Source organism: Pundamilia nyererei, unplaced genomic scaffold (assembly GCF_000239375.1).
Source record: "Pundamilia nyererei isolate P.nyererei 1_Seehausen unplaced genomic scaffold, PunNye1.0 scaffold00110, whole genome shotgun sequence".
Classification (NCBI taxonomy): Eukaryota; Metazoa; Chordata; class Actinopteri; order Cichliformes; family Cichlidae; genus Pundamilia; species Pundamilia nyererei.
Window position 1 is genome coordinate 454,163 of NW_005187511.1, and position 20,871 is coordinate 475,033.

General features: G+C 41.2%; 1 protein-coding gene across 1 annotated transcript in view; it reads right to left on the minus strand.

Annotated features, from left to right (window-relative positions):
* The window catches only part of col7a1 (collagen, type VII, alpha 1), a 62,755-nt gene that overhangs the window by 26,622 nt on the left and 15,262 nt on the right, over nucleotides 1-20,871 (minus strand). Inside the window, exons 18-80 of the mRNA XM_005741505.1 lie at nucleotides 20,551-20,817; nucleotides 20,297-20,440; nucleotides 20,027-20,158; nucleotides 19,782-19,928; nucleotides 19,443-19,577; nucleotides 19,184-19,333; nucleotides 18,965-19,101; nucleotides 18,725-18,851; nucleotides 18,456-18,599; nucleotides 17,843-18,009; nucleotides 17,571-17,612; nucleotides 17,356-17,382; nucleotides 17,222-17,266; nucleotides 16,764-16,883; nucleotides 16,614-16,685; nucleotides 16,467-16,502; nucleotides 16,327-16,380; nucleotides 16,154-16,231; nucleotides 15,824-15,937; nucleotides 13,632-13,658; nucleotides 13,488-13,541; nucleotides 13,308-13,379; nucleotides 13,177-13,236; nucleotides 12,824-12,859; nucleotides 12,696-12,740; nucleotides 12,118-12,153; nucleotides 11,974-12,018; nucleotides 11,820-11,855; nucleotides 11,643-11,678; nucleotides 11,478-11,510; nucleotides 11,312-11,383; nucleotides 11,163-11,222; nucleotides 10,948-10,983; nucleotides 10,779-10,859; nucleotides 9,827-9,862; nucleotides 9,592-9,636; nucleotides 9,408-9,479; nucleotides 9,226-9,270; nucleotides 9,102-9,137; nucleotides 8,918-8,959; nucleotides 8,655-8,735; nucleotides 8,466-8,501; nucleotides 8,315-8,350; nucleotides 7,993-8,073; nucleotides 7,862-7,897; nucleotides 7,009-7,080; nucleotides 6,834-6,878; nucleotides 6,543-6,578; nucleotides 6,244-6,279; nucleotides 5,640-5,744; nucleotides 5,495-5,560; nucleotides 5,163-5,198; nucleotides 4,608-4,643; nucleotides 4,473-4,520; nucleotides 4,340-4,375; nucleotides 3,750-3,854; nucleotides 3,376-3,585; nucleotides 3,261-3,296; nucleotides 3,125-3,169; nucleotides 2,917-3,033; nucleotides 2,757-2,828; nucleotides 2,260-2,304; nucleotides 1,815-1,850 (exon numbers count right to left, since the gene is read on the minus strand). Of these exons, the coding sequence (XP_005741562.1) occupies nucleotides 1,815-1,850; nucleotides 2,260-2,304; nucleotides 2,757-2,828; nucleotides 2,917-3,033; nucleotides 3,125-3,169; nucleotides 3,261-3,296; nucleotides 3,376-3,585; nucleotides 3,750-3,854; nucleotides 4,340-4,375; nucleotides 4,473-4,520; nucleotides 4,608-4,643; nucleotides 5,163-5,198; nucleotides 5,495-5,560; nucleotides 5,640-5,744; nucleotides 6,244-6,279; nucleotides 6,543-6,578; nucleotides 6,834-6,878; nucleotides 7,009-7,080; nucleotides 7,862-7,897; nucleotides 7,993-8,073; nucleotides 8,315-8,350; nucleotides 8,466-8,501; nucleotides 8,655-8,735; nucleotides 8,918-8,959; nucleotides 9,102-9,137; nucleotides 9,226-9,270; nucleotides 9,408-9,479; nucleotides 9,592-9,636; nucleotides 9,827-9,862; nucleotides 10,779-10,859; nucleotides 10,948-10,983; nucleotides 11,163-11,222; nucleotides 11,312-11,383; nucleotides 11,478-11,510; nucleotides 11,643-11,678; nucleotides 11,820-11,855; nucleotides 11,974-12,018; nucleotides 12,118-12,153; nucleotides 12,696-12,740; nucleotides 12,824-12,859; nucleotides 13,177-13,236; nucleotides 13,308-13,379; nucleotides 13,488-13,541; nucleotides 13,632-13,658; nucleotides 15,824-15,937; nucleotides 16,154-16,231; nucleotides 16,327-16,380; nucleotides 16,467-16,502; nucleotides 16,614-16,685; nucleotides 16,764-16,883; nucleotides 17,222-17,266; nucleotides 17,356-17,382; nucleotides 17,571-17,612; nucleotides 17,843-18,009; nucleotides 18,456-18,599; nucleotides 18,725-18,851; nucleotides 18,965-19,101; nucleotides 19,184-19,333; nucleotides 19,443-19,577; nucleotides 19,782-19,928; nucleotides 20,027-20,158; nucleotides 20,297-20,440; nucleotides 20,551-20,817 (4,595 nt within the window). The remainder of the gene's footprint in view (nucleotides 1-1,814; nucleotides 1,851-2,259; nucleotides 2,305-2,756; nucleotides 2,829-2,916; nucleotides 3,034-3,124; nucleotides 3,170-3,260; nucleotides 3,297-3,375; nucleotides 3,586-3,749; nucleotides 3,855-4,339; nucleotides 4,376-4,472; nucleotides 4,521-4,607; nucleotides 4,644-5,162; nucleotides 5,199-5,494; nucleotides 5,561-5,639; nucleotides 5,745-6,243; nucleotides 6,280-6,542; nucleotides 6,579-6,833; nucleotides 6,879-7,008; nucleotides 7,081-7,861; nucleotides 7,898-7,992; nucleotides 8,074-8,314; nucleotides 8,351-8,465; nucleotides 8,502-8,654; nucleotides 8,736-8,917; nucleotides 8,960-9,101; nucleotides 9,138-9,225; nucleotides 9,271-9,407; nucleotides 9,480-9,591; nucleotides 9,637-9,826; nucleotides 9,863-10,778; nucleotides 10,860-10,947; nucleotides 10,984-11,162; nucleotides 11,223-11,311; nucleotides 11,384-11,477; nucleotides 11,511-11,642; nucleotides 11,679-11,819; nucleotides 11,856-11,973; nucleotides 12,019-12,117; nucleotides 12,154-12,695; nucleotides 12,741-12,823; nucleotides 12,860-13,176; nucleotides 13,237-13,307; nucleotides 13,380-13,487; nucleotides 13,542-13,631; nucleotides 13,659-15,823; nucleotides 15,938-16,153; nucleotides 16,232-16,326; nucleotides 16,381-16,466; nucleotides 16,503-16,613; nucleotides 16,686-16,763; nucleotides 16,884-17,221; nucleotides 17,267-17,355; nucleotides 17,383-17,570; nucleotides 17,613-17,842; nucleotides 18,010-18,455; nucleotides 18,600-18,724; nucleotides 18,852-18,964; nucleotides 19,102-19,183; nucleotides 19,334-19,442; nucleotides 19,578-19,781; nucleotides 19,929-20,026; nucleotides 20,159-20,296; nucleotides 20,441-20,550; nucleotides 20,818-20,871) is intronic.

Below are 20,871 nucleotides of genomic sequence, written 5' to 3' on the forward strand. Positions count from 1 at the left end.
ATATATATAGATATAGATATATATATATTAACAATGATTAGCAGCTATCTATTAACTGCATTTTATATCCATCAATCCTTAGGTAAAAAATGATCACTTAAAAAGAAAAATCCTAAAACTGAGGCTTCAGATTTAAAGGTTAAAAACCCATACATGTTAAAATGATAAAATGTACAGATAATTTTAAAAAAATGGTAGCCTTTAATGCTAATTTTAGTTGTCATAATAATGTAATGAACTCATTTTTTAATATAACTTACTTATTAAAATTTTTATTCAGGCTTAAATAGGCTAAAAGTCTGCCCCAGTGTTTGACGCATGCTTTTACATATACTACCTTTTTTGTACCCATGCAATCTATAGATCATCTTGCTAACCAAGCAAGCTAGCATCAGCTGATAACTTCACCCTCTCATTCAATTCAATTTTATTTATGTATCACAACAACACTCGCTTAAGTTGCTTCATATTGTAAGGTAAAGACCCTACAATAATACAAAGAAAACTCCAGCAAACAGATGAGTAAAAACTTGGAGACAGTGGGAAAGAAAGACTTTGGCTAGATCAATTTTTGTATACAGTCAACTCCCAGGAAGCAAGCAAATAACTTTCATTTTCAAAATGTAGAACTATTCCTTTAGGCAACATATTTATGCATAAATATGTTTAGAAAAATTGAGTACTGAAAAAGGTGCACACTTTTTCTGTACCCAAAAATCTACAACTTGGAATGATAAATACTGTCATATGTACATGTCTCTATAGGAAACATAAAATACAAGCACTTAATTGATGGACAACAGGTAGAACAATACAAACAGATTATCTGAAATGTCAACAAGGAGACATTTGCATGGTAAGCTCTGAAAAATCAGCACTGTGCAAGGGATAAGCAAACAACAGACATCAGGCACAGCTGCATGCATGATAAGCAGATTTGAGCGAATCATCAACCGTACTTTCTGGAGTGCACCCAGTTTAGTATTCCCCACACTACTGTACATAAGAGCTGCGGCTGAGGATGTCAGCCGACTTGCTTTCATCTCGTCTAACAAATTTATGGTATTTTACACATTTAAATTATTTGCTTCAAAATGTAGTCCTTGAGTTTGACACAGATCCTTTTGGACATTTCATGAGGAACAGTTCGAGGTCTGACTCTTATCCCAGACCTCAGCTCCCAGAATCATGATTCTAATAAGAATAAATTAAGATTAAAGAGGTGAAATTTGCCTGGGAGGTACATGACAATGAGTGCATCCCGATGACAGGTTGTGCTCCTGGTGTTAAATCATGCTTTATTTTTTACCCTGCTTGCTTTGTAAGCTATTGCCCATCAGCGTCTTATCAGTTTTGGTCGAATCCTAATTATATCTGATACTACAAGGACAGATTCTCTAAACCTTTTACACCTATTTCCCCAAAAGCTCAAGCATGCCAGCCATCAGCAGAGAACCTACCGGTCTGCCTAGAACTCCTGGGAACCCAGGGAAGCCCTGGAGAAATGACAGACAAAGGAAAGTGGATGACAGGAGGGAGGGGGGGACAGGTGGGTGGAGAACAGTGACGAAAAAGGGGAAACGAACAACACACACAAAAGGAAATGGACATAGATAAGACGCACACAGGTAGAGAGAGAAAGTTAAAGAGTGAGGCGTTAGTCGCGCAGCTGCACGTGGTTATTGCCTAAGGATCTACGAAGCCTCGGCCCAAGGAGGGAAACAGCTCCGTTGGCTTTGAACTTGCAGCCAGCCTGCAGCTTTAACTCTGCAGATCAAGCCTAAAAGAAGCAGACTGTGTTACTGGTTACTCACTGGTTGGCCTCGAGGACCAGCAGGCCCTGTTGAACCCTGCTCAGACACGCAGGGAAGGAAAACAAAAAGTGTGAGGAATATTTTCCTTTATCTTTCCTTGGTTTTACCATGACTGATGATAACCATGACTTACAGAATTTCCCCAAAGTGTGTTTTGGGGAAAAAAGATGAAACTTTAATGTGTTCTTTGTAGAGATGTGGTTCCTACTTGTTACATACTTTGAAAACAATAGATTATAGGCTCATTATGTCTGTGAATGATTATCAGTGATATAAGGAAATACACACACTTACCAAGTCAGCTGAAATTAATGTTTAGAATACATATTTACAAAATCAATGCTATATCGTTTTCACTATGACAATTTGAAAGTACAGTGTTGTAAGAGTCAAGTTAACTTTCAGAAACCTCTGCCACACATCCCGCAGGGAGCAGTCCACTTACCGGTTTCCCATCCTGGCCCGGTTTTCCAGTCTCTCCTGGTGTTCCCTGCAATTGCAAGCCACACATCTGTATACTGACAAATCTCATAAGAGCATCATAATAGTTTTATATTAGACTGAATAACACTTTCACGCAATTTAGCTGAACATCAACAAATATGAACACAACAGGTCATCTTTACGTTTCAGTTTTGCAAGATAAACAAGAAACAATGTTTTAATTAGTGGGAATTTAAGGAGGCGGAAGAGAAATTTTATTAGCTTTAGACATAGCTTGACTAACTGTTTCCCCATGCTTACAGTCTTTGCACTAAGCTAAGCCAACCAGCAGCCTTCAATAGTGTAATATTTAGTGGACAGATGTTAGGATCACATCTTTTCATCACTGATCTTCCTAACAAGCAGGAGGTGGTAGTCAGAATATTTAAAACACATTTTGAGTTCATGATTAGAGTAACAAAATATTTTAATCAAGGCTCCATTTGAGAGGCAGCTCACCTGTGAGCCATCACGGCCTTTTTCTCCTGGCTCTCCTCTCTCACCTTTATCACCTCGAGGTCCCACGAAACCCTGTAAGGCGCATTCCAATTGTTTATTCATATTAAGACACATACGATGTGACATGACACAAGATGTGTGTAATATGCGTAAATCTTACGCGGTCTCCTTTAGGTCCTGACGGTCCTGTAGCACCAGGTTCTCCCTTCAACCCAGATACTCCAGGAGGGCCTCTAGCCCCAGGAGACCCAACCAGGACTGAGTCAGCAGATTCTCCCTATAAACCATAATCACATACATATGTGTATCCTTTTTTTATTCTACATTTACTAAATATCTTATCACAACAATAACTAAAACTATTTTACCTTTTGACCTGGCGGGCCAGCTGGTCCTGTTAATCCATCCCGACCCTGAGAAACAGAACAAACTATCAGTTAACTACAAGAACCAGGAAATTTACTAAAACAAGAAATGAAACCATCAACCTCACAGAGGACTCACAGAATCTCCTCTGTCACCTTTCTCTCCTCTTTCCCCCTAAAAAACAAATATACAATGTCATCAGTGTGATGCCACAAAAAGAGACCCCATTTGGTTGCCCAACTCTCCTCTCCACCTTATCTCCTGGCCTTCCTGCCTCTCCTAGTTCCCCAGCTCGTCCAGGAAGACCTGGTATCCCTGGCTTGCCAGGCTCCCCAGCAGGCCCCGCAGGTCCCTCTGACCCTCGTTCGACAATGGCTCTTCCTGGAGGCCCCGCTGGTCCCACAGGTCCTCGGTCCCCTGCGTCTCCTTTGCCGCCCCTCTCTCCAAGAAAACCACGAGCACCCTAGGGCAAAACCAGAATAAAAAACGATTTCTCTATCAATTTCATTCGATTAATTACACTCTAAAGAAAAAATCCAAGCAAGATGCTTCATTCTATCTGACTGGAAGTCTTCACATCATTTTGTCTTTTCACTTTAATCCTCGAAGATGCTTAGTCACACTTACATCTGCTCCAGATGGTCCTCTCTGTCCAGGCTCACCCTTATCTCCCTTTTCACCTTTCTCTGAAAGTGTGTCCTTGCTGTCCATAGCCTCCTTCAGATCAGACACCTGTGTGGAGCAGAAATCCAAAACGGAAAAGCTTTATAACTTTCAGCAGCAGATGCCCATCTGCAAAATGTTTTAATCCCCAGATAAAACCAGTCATTTAGAATTCATCCCAGCAGCTCAAAAACTGCTCATAAACAGTGTCGCTTTAACCTGCCAGGCATAATTCTAAAATATATAAGCAGGTGTATGTGCATAATAAATGAAAGACTCATGCCTACATTTACTGGACTAAATGAGCTGCTGAAACAAGGCCAGACATAAATGGTATGATGACATTTGCAAGAACAAAGTGAGAAATATAACACTTTGCATACATTTGCAGGAAATGTTCTTCTCTATAAGCTATAACAGAAGCAAGAGTAAGTGCTGATTTTAAGACTGTTTAGATAATTGCATTTTTTCCCCATTATTCCATCCATCCATGCAAGTGAAAGCCAAAAGAAATCATGTTCAAATCGAGTTAGTCATCTGAGGAGTCCACCTACCTGAATACCAAAGCCTGCCAGAGCTTTCTGTACATCCTGGCAGGAAACACGGAGACATTATTAAACCGAGATGTAGAAATGTAAAATAGTGACAACTGACAATTACATGACAGACAATGTGCTGATGTCTTACCACTGACGTCCCGGGTTTGCCAGGTGCTCCATCCTCTCCTGGGTCTCCCTAAACATAACAAGATATGAAGGAGTCAAAAAAAAAAAGAAAAAAGTGGACCCTCGATGTCACATTTTCACTGAATGTTTCACTTACAGTTTCACCTTTCAGGCCAGGCAGACCTCGCTCTCCCTGAAAACAAAAAAGAAAAAATGAGAAACACCAATGAGGGTGAGGGGGGAATCGCACTGCAATACCATCACAATAAACTGCACACAATAATAACGGCATCACAGTAAAATGATTCTTAGATCTTTGCAATCTTTCTTTTGTGCAAGAAAAAGTACTCCAGAAATGGAAAAAAAGCAGGGCTTATTTCTTTAGTAATGTAACTTTGGTGTTAGAGTGTGTGTGTGAGTTGTTATTATTCAGCTTTAATAACATGTTAGTTCAAAGTACTCCAGTTTATACTTGCTAACTAAAAGGTAAGTTAATTGTTCAAAGAGGACTGTGAATGTCATATGCCAACTAAAGAGTCTTGAGGTGTAATGAGTTCTCATAAGAATAGAAGGTGAAAGACTTGACCTGTAGCTGCTGTTACATAGAATCACATTTCCATTCACTTCCTGTTTCAGCTACAGAAGCAGGACACCAGTTAATACAAAAAAGCCCAGAAAAAAAAAGAAAAAACATCTCGAAACTACAACTTACTCTGGTTCCTGCAGCTCCAGGGATTCCTGGGACACCCTGAAAGGAAAACGGGGACACAAAAATGAAGACACCCTGGCAGCTAACAAACAGCAACTTGTGTAGATATGACACACATAACTGCTGCTTGTGAATGTTGGTGGCTCATGGTTTTGGGGATAACAAGAGCAACATAAATAGAATAAAGTGGACAGTAATAATTATTTGACTGCCACTTATTTTCTTTAAAAATATATATTTCTCCAATAAATAAGCTAAAAGAATCTAACTAAAAGATGCTCAATTTAGTTTCAGCAGCACCAACAGCGGCAATAAGAATGGTGATGCACACTCACAGGTGTTCCTGGGGGCCCCTGTGGACCTGGGATTGGTGTTGCGTCAGCTCCTTTCACATACACAACCTGAGAAAGGAGAACATCCCGTTTCATTCAAAACGCCAAATTAACTTTGCTATTTTTCACATGTTGGCTTCACTCGCACCTGACCAGGAGGACCAATGCTGCCAGGTAATCCAGGTGCTCCTGGGGGACCAGGGGAGCCTAAAGGCCCAGAAGGACCACGGTCTCCTGTCTCCCCGTCACGCCCCTGAAAAACACATGCTGTTCACAACTGAAATTCACCCCACACACTTTCTTCCTCTTTCACTATAGTAAAGGCTGAACTATAAAATCAAAGCAGGTGGCCGCTGCCACCCCTCCACTGATGTTCTAGAGATAATTAATATGAATTTGCACATGAAACCGGCACTCTGACATTTGGCACCCCTCTGGATTCCACTCAGAAGTCGCTCCACTTAAAGGCTAAGCTAGATCATTAGAGGTGAATTTATATAGCTTCTTCAGAGGAGCCCATTGATTCAGCAGTGAGAGGCTGATGTCAATTTTAGAACAAACTATGGCTGACAAATATACAGCTGAAGGGGGAAGTGATCAGGAGAAAAAAAGGATGGAAAGCTGATATGCAATAAAGTCATAACAGTAAGGCAGGGCGATATAAGGCATCTCGATAAGATATATAAAAAACAAACTGACAACAAACACATTTTTGATAAGTAATCATATGAAAGAGGTTTGTGAAAACTGACATCTCTTCCAGCTGCTCCAGCTTCTCCTTTGTCGCCCTGTAGATTAGAAATAGACATTAAATACAATCTTCAAAAATAATCCTGCTAAATTATGGGTTTTCTTGTTTTAATCCCCTCTTTATGTGCACATCATGTAAAAATAAAAACCAATGTCTAATGTACGTACATGTAACATGCAATTTTACATGACAATCGCGTGGCTTGGTTAGCAAACATCGTGCCATGGGTCAAGTAAGATGCCTTTACAGAGTCAAACTGTGAAAATCATGTTGACTAAATCGTATAAAAGAGACACAGACCTTTCTACCATCTTCACCTGGCACGCCATCCTCGCCCTGTGAGTCCAAACAAAATGCATTACAACAAACAGGAACAAAGTGCATAATGGCCAGTCTGCCACGGGAGCACTCAGTGCCTCTGCTTTAGAAACTCACTTAAGCGAACCATTATGCGGCAGAGCCTGAAATAAATGTCCATACTGCTTTTGATCAGTAAACATCATTTACAGAATAAAGGTATAAAAAAGGCCATTACCAATTATACAAGTACATCAAACTATGAGGATATTATATTCAGGAGGTCAGAGTTACCGTTTTGCCAGGTGGTCCAGCTTTGCCATTTTCACCTGCTTTACCCTGACAAATAAAAGTAAAGTTAATTAGAAATTTGGAAGCGGAAGTTCGGTAAAAACATGTATAGGCCTGACAGACAGAACGATGGAACTTTGTGGGAGTCTCTTTTTGAGTAGGATAGCGGGGTACTCACAGGTATCCCTGGATTGCCTGCAGGTCCAACAGGCCCTGGGGGACCCTGCGCCCCTACTAGTCCAGGTAATCCCTGGCAGAAAAAAAACAACAAATAGTCCAAGAGTAGATTTTGCAATGAATTACTAGACACTGTAATACAGTGCAAAATAGATTTAAATGTGATTTGTTTATTTTCTGAGACGATCACTGTGTAAACGATTCAGATTCAGAGATGTCATCGCTAGATAGACTTTAATGTGCATGAGCAGCTGCAGAGCTGTTGTACAACTGCCCTGTAAGCCAGGATTTAGATCTTTTAAATAAACCCTAAGTTTCAAAGTTCTGGACTTTTAATAACATTATTATGGTCAATATTGCATAACAGTTTCCTCTGAAAAATGGACTGGCCTGGAGACATCTTTCCCTACAGTCGGCTTACGCAACTCAGCACAGATCTAAAAGCTGTTTTTTTTACAGTTTCCACAGTGCCCTCTGCAGGACGCCCACTTCAAGTGCATATGCTCACTAAAATTGAGAATGTTGCCAAATAATGACCCCACAACCCCAAATTGGATGAGCGGAAGAGAACGGATGGATAGATGGATGCTCATTAAAATCAAACTACAGAAGACATTTCCATCATGAATAATCATTTGCATCTCAGACAATATGAAAAGTACATTTCCTGAAACTACATTAAATACATTTCCAGTGTAAAATGATTAAAACAGAACAATGAATGAAAACCTGAAGGGGCAAACAATTATACCCATCTACTTAAGTAACAATACAACCAAAAATAATGTGTTTATTTTGTAATGATTGCCTTTTTCACACAATCATCTTCAAAGACAGAGAGAAACAAAACTTACATCCCTCCCTGGATCTCCCTGTTTCCCAGGATCACCCTATAACACAAATAAAAACAAATGCAGTGCATCAGCTACACAGAGACTCTGTGAGTCTTATAGTTTGGTAAAAAAAATGAGACAAACTGAAATACCCTCTGGCCAGGTGGCCCAGGAGCCCCTGGTTTACCATCAAGACCAGGACGCCCATCTAAGCCAGATGCTCCCCGTTCTCCCTGGTAATGCATCAGTTAAGAGTTAGGAAATCACATGGTTATTACAGTCTGTAAGTTAGCAGTAAAAGTGATTTAACTTTGCTATGAAGCTTACTTTCCCTTATACACATGTTTCTGCCAGCAGATTCCTACTGGAAATCTGCTGTTTCACTAACAAAACCAGTGGAAGTTTCCTTGCAGCACAATGACAGAACTACATATGTCAGAAGAGAGCAGTAGATGAGATTGTGTGACTCCAAACCTTCTCTCCAGGTGGTCCTCTGTCTCCTGTGTCGCCCTATAAAAATCAATGTGGCATAAATATAGTTGAAAGTCAATGAAATTCAGACAGTTAAAGATATGCATTAGAGATAATTGTAATGTAGAGAATGAGAGAAGGAAAGTCCGCTCACTCTTGTCCCTGGAGGCCCCCGTTGTCCCTCAGGACCCTTTATAGACGACAGGAAAAGAACAAGAAGTCACATCACTCTTGCATACTAAAATCTACTGAGAACAGGATCTGTGCGCATTCAGATTTATATAGGGCAACTTATCAGATGCTATGAATGCATTTAAAAATTGCAAGAATGAGGAACACTCACTCGTAGGCCTGGAGCTCCAGGAGTCCCCGCCTCGCCTTTCGTGCCTTTGCCACCATGCTCTCCTGGGTCACCAGCATCACCCTGGGAATCACAGTGATGTAATCTGCTGCTATATACTTTTTTTTACCCAATTACCTTACATTTTTCAGCTATTGGTGTTTATTTAGGATATTTTAACAGGTCAAACGAACATACTTGATTTTGTAAATAAATAAATAAATAAATAAATTCTCAGTGTCTACATGCACAGAAAAAGCGCTCACCTTTTCTCCTCTCTCTCCTTTCAGCTGGCCCTGGATATCAGCCTGTTGACAAACAAACATGGCAAATGTCACATGGACCTCTGCCTCCTCTGTGTTATCAAAATTGGATTATAAGTAGTTAATTTGGTGTTAAGCTGATTCCTGGAGGCTGTTAAACAGTGTTCTGTGACACTGTTTTTTTTACCACTGTTCCTGGTGGTCCTTGGGGCCCTTGAAGTCCCTGGTTGAAGAGAATAAAGTGTGTGAATCCACTAACGGTACACATAAAGACACATCTCCCATTTCCAAAATGAAAATAAGCACCATACCTGTTCTCCCTTCTCTCCTCGTGGTCCAGACGGTCCAGGGCTGCCCTGTGATTGAACACAGATCAATAAAGGTGCTGAGCGGCCGACCTTTTTCACAGCTCCTTCTCTCAAGGTCTCAACAGAATAGTACAAGAGCATACTGAAAAGCTGTCTGCATGATAACACATAAATGAGCGTCTCACATTTCGTCCACTCTCTCCAGGGTCTCCTATGTCTCCTTTCTCGCCTGGTGGCCCTGGCTGACCAGTCTGACCCTGGGTGCAGCATCAATCAAAAGGTCTGTTAAGTGAACTTTCAAATGAGGCAATTTAAAGGTTGCGATTGAAAACTTTACTTTAAAATATGCTTCAAAGAGATTTGTCATACCCTCAGTCCTCTTTCTCCTGGCTTCCCTGGAAGTCCAGACTCACCCTGATGAAAAATTAAAGTAAAAAAAAGAAAATGGCCAAGAGAAAGGATGGAACTACACCTAAATATTCATGACAGAAGGATCCTTTCTTTGTGGATATATATGATGGGGATGATATTCTAGTCAAACAAACATATTATAAAAGGTAAAAAGAAAAAAGAAAGAATGTGAAAGAGCAGATGTTATACTCACAGGAATGCCTTCATCACCCTTCTCTCCTCTCTCCCCCTAAAAAAAACGGGATTAATAATTTATTTGGGTGTGAAGCTCTGTGGCATTAAATTTCAAAATCGACACTAACCCAGTAGAGCATCTGAAGAGAGTACACATGCACAAAAGAAAGGCACTGGACATGTCATGAATACATAAAGGGTACTTGTTTTTACCTCTAAAACGACCATTAGAAAGAGGCGCATGTTGAAAGAAACAGAAGAAGGTTGCTGTTGATTTTTGATTACAGCACTGAGAGCAACATGAACAACCTTAATATCTTAAAACAAAAGTATGGAGTAAAGTGCAACAGTATATGGACACCTACACATTACACCTACAGGAGCTGCTCAGCCATGAAAACCCATACCATGAAGGTCCCGGCACACAGTTATTGTGCTGATGTTAATGCGCAAGGAGGTTTGGAGCTCTGTAACTTTTCGTAGCTGAGTTGCTGTGGTTCCTATATCTTTCTGATTTCAATAATTGATTGTGTTGTATTTTAGGTGATTGTGGAATATCTCGCAGGATAGAAAGTGACTTGTTAAGGTGTGGCCCAATACTTTTATCCATATAATGTACTTCACTGTGTAAGGTAAACCAGTGAAAGAATAAAAAGAGTATAAAAGTTTCAGTAGAAGCTATAGTTTCCCATAGAGGCTGGACCATATGGTTGATATTATAATAAGAATATTAATGTGGAACCAGAAAACATTTTCCATATATCATAAATTTAGATTATCAACTGATTATTACACTTATTTTAAGTACAGAAAATGTATGTCAACAGTCCTTTCTAAATATATTTACACTGTGGAGTAAAACTTAAATTATCACTCAAACCTACATCCTATTTGTAAACTCTTGAAAAAAAAACCTGTTGCTTGTCACAGTAAAGGTCAGGTAGTAACTTCATCCAAAACACCGCTCTGACCTGTTTACCGGGAACGCCTAGCTTTCCTGGGAATCCTGCGCGTCCATTTTCTCCCCTCTCTCCCGGTTCACCTGGATCTCCCTAACAAACAGTTAAGAGGACCAGATAAACAATCAAACAGACACTAATAAACAAAAACAACTGAAAGCATTCACAGCAGGCCTCTCACCTTGGCACCTGGCCTTCCGCTAATACCAGCGGGCCCCTGAGGGAAAAGCATATGTTTATGTACTTTTGCTCTGAGAGGTTTGGGAATGACAACAGGTGGCACAAGGGAATGCTTCATGAATAACTGATGCTTGTGTCAGGAATACATCACGGCAGCTGTAAACAGTGCATCTGTGCCCTTTGTAGCTCTGATAAAGAGAAGTTAGGATGACTTACTCGCTCTCCCGGCTCTCCCTTAGGTCCTGCAACACCTGACCCTCCAGAGCCCGGAGACCCCTTACAGTATAAGAAAAAAAATCAAAAACCATTATGAGGTACGGCAAATGATGAACATTTAAAAGCAATAATTAACATATTTTTCTCACTTTCTCTCCTCTCTGCCCTGGTTCTCCCTTTTCTCCTTTCGAACTCTCAGGGCCAGGTACGCCTCGCTCCCCCTGCGGGTGCAAAAGCGGTGGAAGTTACACCCATGAACTCTGAGCGAGCTCCGCTAAAATGAAAAGTTGTAGGAGATGCGATTTTACACATTACCTGTTCTCCTTTCCTCCCTGGGAGACCTTGAACCTGCATGATTTAAATAATTCAATAAAGGCTTGTCATCATACACATAGACTGTCATGAATATTAAGTGTATATCCAAAAAAACACATGAAGAAATGAATGTATGTGATGATTTTCTCATGTCTGATTGCTCACAGTTCTCCCAGGCTCTCCTCGTGCACCGTCATTTCCCTGGGAACAGACATGTTCACTTGTTCTTTCATCTTTGCTTTGAAATTCATTACACCAGATTATGAAACATTCAACGGCAAAATCACGTTCCTATTGACCCGCTGCCTCTCATATCATTGCACTTAATTATATCAGTCTCACCTTTTCTCCTGGCGGTCCACTGGGTCCTGGTAAACCCTGTTACAAAAAGGAAACACCATTTTGTGAGACTCCTAATGCAGATGATGCAACAAGCATGAAACGGAAAGACACACAGATGCCATTAGCCAATATAACATAGCAGTCTGTCACTTACTCTTACACCTGCTGGTCCTGGAGGGCCTGGCTTCCCTGAATCTCCCTGAGGAGGCAATTTAATTCAGAAAAGAGTGAAAAAAAATCTTTTGAAAGCACAAGATGCTAACCTGTAACTAAGACTACAAACTAAACCAGTACTCACTCTTCCTCCAGTTTCACCAGCTGGTCCTCTCTCCCCCTACAAACATAAAAAGGTTCAAATTCAACACATGCTCTTTCGGTGAAAGTTTCCCTGTATTAAATCAGCACATGCAATCAACAGTCTTACTGCCATACCTGAATAACTGAAAACATTACAAACCTTTTTGGGGTGTGCTTGAATATGTGTGGGTAAAACGATGCACAGCATCAGTGGTACCAATCTACTGAGCATCAGTGACATCACTAAGGTGTCTGCTGAGAGGATACTAAAAATCCTTCCCATCTGACAAGTAATAAAATGGCATCATCCATCATAATTCATGACTGTTTCTTTTCTCGGGCTCTTTGATATATCATTTTATGACCTCGTTACTTATTCATTCATTCTGATTTTTTTTTTGTGAGTAGCATAAAAGGACTCCAGCTGTTACATCATCACGATAATTTTTTTTAAAATGAATGTTGAATCTTATAGAAAAGGGGCCCCAAATATTGTGAAAAGTTATCTTGATCCATATAACAGAAAGACGAATAAACAGTGACACAAAGAAAGATTCAGTCTCATGTCATGTGACTCACCCTATCTCCCTGTGATCCAGGCTCACCTGGTTGCCCTCTGTCTCCCTATCAGGAAAGAGAGAGTGATAGAAGTCATTATTCCGTTGGAAAAATGGCAAAAGTTTATTTTTTCCCTGCCATCGTCTTACCTTGCTGCCAATTTCTCCTGGAGGCCCACGGGGCCCCTGAAAAACAGAAACAAAATGTTCAACCCTAAATTTATCAGCTCCACTGAGGGGGTTATGAATTTATTTCTGTTTCTAATTACACTGTTTCCTAATTAGCAGGATTTCTCAGCACCCAAACATGGCCATTTAGAAAGCATTTCCTCAAAACTCTGTAACTGTAAGGCACAGAAGCCCTTTTTTCACATGTATTTATCTATCTAAGCCGCCTTCATCATCCTGTCTGTTCTTTCTGATATTTACTGCATAAAATGGATACATCTTCATCATACTGTACTATGAGCCATGCTTTTTAAACACCCATGTGTCTGACCTACCCTGTCCCCAGGTTCCCCATTTTTGCCTGGAGATCCAGGTTGTCCTTCGGCACTGTCACCCTGAAAAATAATCACAGGCCTGTGAAATAAACACATTGCATCACTCTTAAACCGACTCAATAGGCAACTACCTTCTCCCCTTTTCTGCCCTCAAGTCCTGCAGGTCCTGGAGGACCCCGAGGTCCCTGAAGTCCTGGAATACCCTGATAATACAAAAAGCAATTAGTAAATGCAAAATATGCCTTGCTTGTACACAGAGCCAACCTTCAAAATAATGTGTCAGCACACTGTCTGCGATTGACAGCTCTTACAGGGGAGCCCTTCTCGCCTTTCACTGCCACCCCGCTGCCTACTCCTGGAGGTCCCTGTCAGCAAAAAGAAATAAAAGGTGAGAAATCATTCTGCTCGTGTGGTCCTTCGCAGTGAAAGGACAAGTTGGTGATGGTGTGACTCACCCTCTCTCCTGGGCTTCCCTTGTCTCCCTGTAGAAAAAAGTGGAGGAGGAGAGAGAAAGACAGATTGAGAAAACAACCAGGGGGAGAACGAGGACTCAGAACATTGTTACTCTATAATAGGTTTCCCAAGAGACTGATGTGCGTCATGTGTATGCACACAAACTCACAGGTTGATCTGTAAAAAAAAACCCAAAGAACAAACAAAGGACGTCTCTGCTGTTTTATGTATTGTTTTATTGCGGTCATAAGCCGCTACTTCTTTCCCCACACTGTGAACACTGCGGCTTATACTGACGTGCGGCTAATGCATATTTTGTGTCATGCGGCCAAAAACATTTTGCCTGGTAACAGTAGACCAATAAAATTGATAAGTAGTATATATACGGTATATATTTTTACCAGTTGTTAAGAGACGTTGTAATGTTGTTTGTGCACTGTTCCGTAAAAAAAACAAAAACATACGCAGCGTAATTTGTGTGTTACTGATACGTACGTATACTTAAAGGTAGCCGTGTTACAGCCGCTGTTTGAGGAAAAAAAGCATTTGCAGTATGTATTTTTGTATGTAACGTTTATGTTACCATGTTTATGTTACCTTACGGATTAAATTAAACGTTAAAAATCCTCACGTGTAATATTTTTGTGTAGATATCTCATATTACAAGTGAAACGCATACGGCTTAAAATCCGGTGCGGCCTGTACAAGTGCAAAATCGATTCTTTCTAGGATTAGAGCATGCAGCTTTTCATCAGGTGCGCTCTGTAGTCCGGGATTTACGGTACCTTAAAACTAAAGCAGATTGACATAATGCAATGATCTGTTAATAACGCGACATTCTTATAAAATAACTGAAGAATTGGAAACTTTGCTGGGAAAGAGAATAAAGGATGAGATTTTTCTTCATTATTTCCCAGTGGGTCACCACAGCTGATCGATCTGTCCCTTTATCCCCAGCCAGTGACCAGTGAACACTATGATAGACAGGGTAATTCATGTCCAGACTTCAGACTTCGCAAAATCAAACAGCATCAGTCTCTGGGGCGATCGTGGCTCAAGAGTTGGCAGTTTGTCTTGTAATCAGAAGGTTGCCAGTTCAAGCCCCGGCTTGGACAGTCTCGGTCGTTGTGTCCTTGGGCAAGACACTTCACCTGTTGCCTACTGGTGGTGGTCAGAGGGCCCGGTGGCGCCAGTGTCCGGCAGCCTCGCCTCTGTCAGTGCGCCCCAGGGTGGCTACAATGTCTTGCCATCACCAGTGTGTGAATGGGTGGATGATTGAATGTGTAAAGCGCTTTGGGGTCCTTAGGGACTAGTAAAGCGCTATACAAATACAGGCCATTTAGCATCAGTCTCTGTTATTGAATATGAAAACTGGATTTTTAATACATTAAAAGAAGAAAAAAGACCCGAGACTTTTTAAATATGGAGTGGAAAACTGAAAAGTAGAAACCTGGATAAAAACCTCCAACCAAAGAAAAACTGCCCAAGGATTTCTTTACATATACAGCCAATGATTGATATTCCACTGATGAAATATGCAGGCAGCTCAATACTACCACCATGTGTGACACTCTGACAATAACAGTTTCTTGTTGGAGAAATGCTCCACAGAGTTCATAAACCATATCCAACAGCTGTTTTCTCAGTAGGAATGGAAATAATGGAAAGACCTGAGTGAAAAAAACTGTACCCACCCAAGTATATAATGACCAGTATATAATAAGCTTGTATATAAAAACAGAGCAAATATTCATTGCATTTGAAACTGCTGCTGTTTCCTTGTACTTGTAACAGAGCTAAGGGAAACTGACTGGGTGGTTTCAGAATCAGAATCAGAATCAGAAAGGGTTTTATTGCCAAATGTTGAGCAGGTTTACAACATTAGGAAATTGCTGCGGTGCTTAGTGCAAACATACTGTCATAAACGCTTAAATAGATATAAAAATAAAAATAAGAATAAGAATTAAAAGTGCTAAGTAGATAGTTTAAGATACGTTTTAGCACCAATATGGCAGAGAACAAAACTTCTGCACAGAAGTCAACCTGGCGGTCAGTGTTTTGCACTAGGAAAGGATGTGGGCTCATACATACATGAGACATGAGTAAGGGCACTTTAGAAATCTGATGTCAAAAGAATTAACTATGAAAATCTATTTCTTTTCTTAGTAGAAGCGAAACAATGCAGGAGAAAAACCTTGACTGAAAGCCCTGGTGTTCCTGGTATTCCTGGGCGACCATCCTGGCCTCGTGTCCCTGGAACTCCAGGTTCTCCTTTGGTGCCGTCCCTGCCTAGCCGACCTGGTATACCCTTGCCACACAACAAAAACTCAAGTCAGTACATATGAATGATGGATGACCATACAAACCATTTTAACTACACTCTCTTCTACACCTAAGATTTTACAGGTGACACTTTGGCCCACTGTGGGTTTTAGGATTACACTCGCTATTTAAAAGAAGTTAAAGAATGCTGTGAATGTCAACATAAGAAACATCCTGACTGGTTATCTGGTGCTTTTCTTACATCTGTTCCTGGAATGCCTGGTTCTCCTTTCCTCCCTGGAAGACCCCCACCACCAGATGTCACAGAACCTGGTTCACCCTAAAATATCAACAAAGTGCAGTAAACAGTGGAATAATAATACTTCACCTTTTTTCTGAATTGGAAAAAAAAGGTTAAGACGTTTTTAAGCTCACCCTTTCACCTTTATCACCCTTGGGCCCCAGTGGTCCTGATGTTCCTGGTTCACCCTAGAACAACAGAAAACAAAGGAAACACTGCAGTTCAAACCCGGTCACCAACAACTCTCTGGTACAGGACGGCTGGGGCTACTTACTGGGTTTCCTCTGACACCAGGTAAGCCTTGTGAACCCTGTGCAGTAAAAAAAAAAAAAAAAAATAATAATAAGTAACAGTATTTTATTGACTCGCTGCTAACAAAATCATAAACAGTCAATCTGTGGGTTCCAGTCACTCTACTCACAGGAACACCTGCATTTCCAGGGGCACCTGGTCGCCCTGGTAACCCTGGATTTCCATCAATACCGGGAAAACCCTAAAGAGAACATGGCTCATTAGTTTGCTTCTGTTTTGGCTGGTTTGTATGGTTTAGAATGATTTCAGCTACACTTACTCGTTCTCCCTTTTCTCCTTTTACCACTAGCGAAGGGTCAATTGGGACACTTTGGCCTGGTGTTCCTGGACGACCTTCAGGGCCTCTGGGGCCATCTCTCCCAGGCAAACCATCACGACCCTGTATGAAGATTGCTATTTTCAAGAAAGAGCTAGCATGGCGGTGGACTGCAAACCGACATGCAGATTTGCATTAACCATAGGCAGGCTAAAGCAACTTAAACAGCACAACCTGTGTAGAGCTGCCAGTTAACACGTTCAGCTGAGCCAACACTGTTGTGGGCTGATATTGATTTGCTGGATTTGCGACAGAACCAGACTTTGTGGCCTGCCTGGACTGACTTTACACTCAATAACTGGACGCTTGCTAAAATGTCATATCAATATCCATTTGCAGTAACACTGCACTACTGCAATGCCAAACTGAATCATCAAGTTCAGTATAATTAAATGACTCACAGGCTCTCCCTTGCGTCCATCTGCACCATCTCTGCCTCTCTCACCCTGTGGGTTCAAACAAAGGAAACAGCATCTTAAAAGCTGAAGAACAAGACCACTGGAGAAAAAAAAGTGCAACTTCAGCTCTTCAATACCTTTTCTCCACGTTCCCCCGTGTCACCCTAAAAGAAAATTAAAAAAATAACACCAAAGATTTAGAAATTACAATATGAACGGCAACAGAAGAAAGCTCTTGCTTTTATCAGTTACATAATTAACAAGCAATTAATCGGAGCAGCTTACATCAGTCAGTTTGTGGTTATAGGTTATAAAATGTAAAAATACAGCATGACGGTACACAATAACTTACCCGAGGGCACTGAATGGTGCACTCATCTGTACCTTGAGTAGTCTAAAAAACATCAACAGAAACAGCTGAGATTTAGACTTTAATTCTTATCACCGTTAAAATAATCGACACATATTCACTAATGTGAGTGTTACAGATGTTTAAATAGTTACTGGAAAACTAGCTGTTTTGTTTGCCTTCTTCTTTTTTTAAGTACACGTCAGTCCAGATCACACCAAGCTTAACTCTAATTCAAGATTGTAAACAAAATATTTTTTCTGGTTTCTTCCCACCTGTTGCGCTCTGGCAATACCACAGAGCAAGTCGGCTAGATTAGATTGTAGCGTGTTCAGCTGCGCTGGATAGCTTGTATACAAGAGGTTGTTGTTGCCATCTGACACAGCCTGATACAGCTCCACAGTGTCTGCCTGGTCGACACCAACAGCTAGGACTTTCACACCTAGCAAACATGCAAACAGAAAAATCAACAGTATTTGTTTGCAAGGCAGAAAAGATCATAATGTCTGTGTACTGCAATTGAACAAACTATTTGTGGAATTATTTTGTAAGCATTGTTAATTAATTAAATTGTTTATTAAAATTTGATATGCCAAATACTCAGCATATCTCAGCATGATGTGCAGTGTGTCCGGCTCTGTTCAAGATGCTTTCAGATGTTTCATTCTATTAATGCTTTTCATTTATTTTTAGATTGAACACATGGCTTCCTACATTTTTAGACACACTTTTGTGGTAGATATGTCCCAACTAAACTGTTCCAATTCTGTCAAATATGCTGCCTTCATAGGGACCAGGCAGTAACACCCATCCAAGTTAAAGCAGCTGTCATTCTATTATATTCTGTTAATATTGTGACTTCATGTCAGTGATCCTCTGAAAGAAAACCTGTAGCTTTGAGACTGCTGGCTGCAAGGCTCAGGTCGTCATTGGAACGTTTGTCAGCGATGATGACAACAACACCAGGGACCCTTAGTCTCCGTCCAGCTGATGGGGTCAGGACATATTGTCTGGTGAATGTTACCGCCTCACCTGCAGAGGGAGACAGGCAATATCACAAATGTCATCGCACAAAACAAAGCAGCTGCTCAGATGGCACTCAGTAAGAACAGCAAAGGACTGTCAGAAAAGATAAGGAGAAAGACAAAAATCCCAACCGATGTTGCTCCCTGGGCTTTCATCAAAGGGTATGGACTGAATCTCTTGAAGAAGGGTGTCAGATCTGGCATGGCGATTGAGCAGGAACCATATTTTGGGTCTAGAACCATATACTACAACCCCAATCTGAAACAGATAAAAAAAAAATAGCCCATAAGTAAAAGCTAAAAAAGGACTGGAAAAAAAACAGTTGTGCATTTCCCTGATCTGTTGTGAGACTTTATTTTGACAAAAAGTACCTGTGTGTTGAGGGCTCCAGTAGTTCTGAGAGACTCTGCTGTATTTGTGAGGAATTCACGTAAAGGTCTTGCAAGATTAATACGATCAGTCGACGCAGGTACCAGAAACACCACATCTAGAGACCCAAGGGCACACACTGCAAACAGAGGTGTGTGTCAGGGTTAGTAAGCGATACATTCTTAAACAAAAGCATATGAAAGAACATGTGTTTGTTTTACCAGGGCGTCCAACTACAGAGCTTTCCCCTCCTAGTCCACTTGCAAAGTTGGGTTGCAGGCTAAATCGATATCGAAGGCCCAAACGCAGCCCGGGCACCTCATAAGAGCTAGATGAAGCAGGCAGCGTGACGGACAAGACTCGACCACTATCTGAGAAATGTGAGCAGTGGGATTAAATGAAATGCATAATGTTAACAATGCAAGCATGTAGAAGTTGAAACAAAACAAAAAAGTGAACATCTATACCACGATGCCTTACCTGATTCTTCTCTCCAACGAAGAATATATCCAGTGGCACCTTGTAAAGGACTCCAGCCCAGCCGCACAGAATCCTGGGTAACCTCTACCACTCGTAAAGTTGTGGTAGGCAATGAAGGCGGGGTATAATCACCAGCTGTGTGCATTCAGATGTAGTCAATTTATCCCCTTTATCAGTCAGTTTTGTACATTTCAACGGTTTTCTGTGAAATTTGAGATTTTGCAGCAAGGCTTCACAGAACCCTGCATATTCCTGAAGGTTTATGTTAGCACCAATCAGTATTTGTGAATTACCTCTAAAACACATTTCCTGCAATTATATCCAAAAGTCAGGACTCACGTGTGGTAACGCTGACAGATACCGGGGCTCCCTCTCTGTTTTGGACTAAAGCCATGACCTGCACCTCATACTGAACTCCAGGGTCCAGCTGGTCTAAATCCACTGCTGTCACATCTCCAGCTACCAGCTGACTCCTCTCTTCACCACCTACAGCAAAACACAGCAAGAGTGAGTGATCTAAGAGAAACAAGCTTTTATAACACCTTAATATCAGAAGAGACAAAAGAAGAAACAAAACCACACACCATCTGTTCTCCTCCAAGACACACGATAAGATGTTGCTCCCTGCATGCCAACCCAGGTGACTCGGACAACCTCTCCGCGGCCCTCCTGGACTTGCAGTGATGTCACAGTCCCAACCGTGGACTGATCTGGTTCTGTGAGTAGGATCAGGAAAATACTAAGCATTGTTTACTTTAAAATATTCCAAGTAATCCACACTCACAGCTAGGTTTATGTAAAAAGATACACTTTACACCTGTTGTTCTGGGTATTTGGCTGATCTAGTGAGATACCTGTTTTGACATCTAGAACTGCAGGAGTCCCTTCTCGAGATCCAGTCAGTGTAGAAACCTGCACTGTGTAAGCCGAATCTGGCTGCAGTCCATCGATAGTGTAGGTAGAAACACTGGCATCAACTTTACGACTAGTTTCGACTCCTGCAGCGAGCAGAATATTGTTTGACACTAACACATTATTTTATTTATTAATCATGTATGTGGTTCCATGTAAATGCATGCATTTGCTTTTAATGCAAATAATTACAAACCATCATCACGGCGCCACGTGATCTTATACCCAGTTGCCCTCGAGGAAAGTGACCACGTAATGCGTATTCTCTGAGGCGTGATGTCAAGGACACGAAGTCCAGACAATAACCCACTTTGGGGATTGGTCTGAGTAGCCAGCGTGGCCACCTCTCCAACACGCTGATCAGCAACAGCTGCAACACCAATTATTAGTGCCTCATCTGGCTGCAGGCCTTCTAGGGTGAAGGCCGTGAGCTCCGCTCCCAGAGTACGGGATTGTTCTGCACCTACAAAAGGGAGAACATGGGGTTACAAAAAATCTAAATGAATCAAGCTAAAAC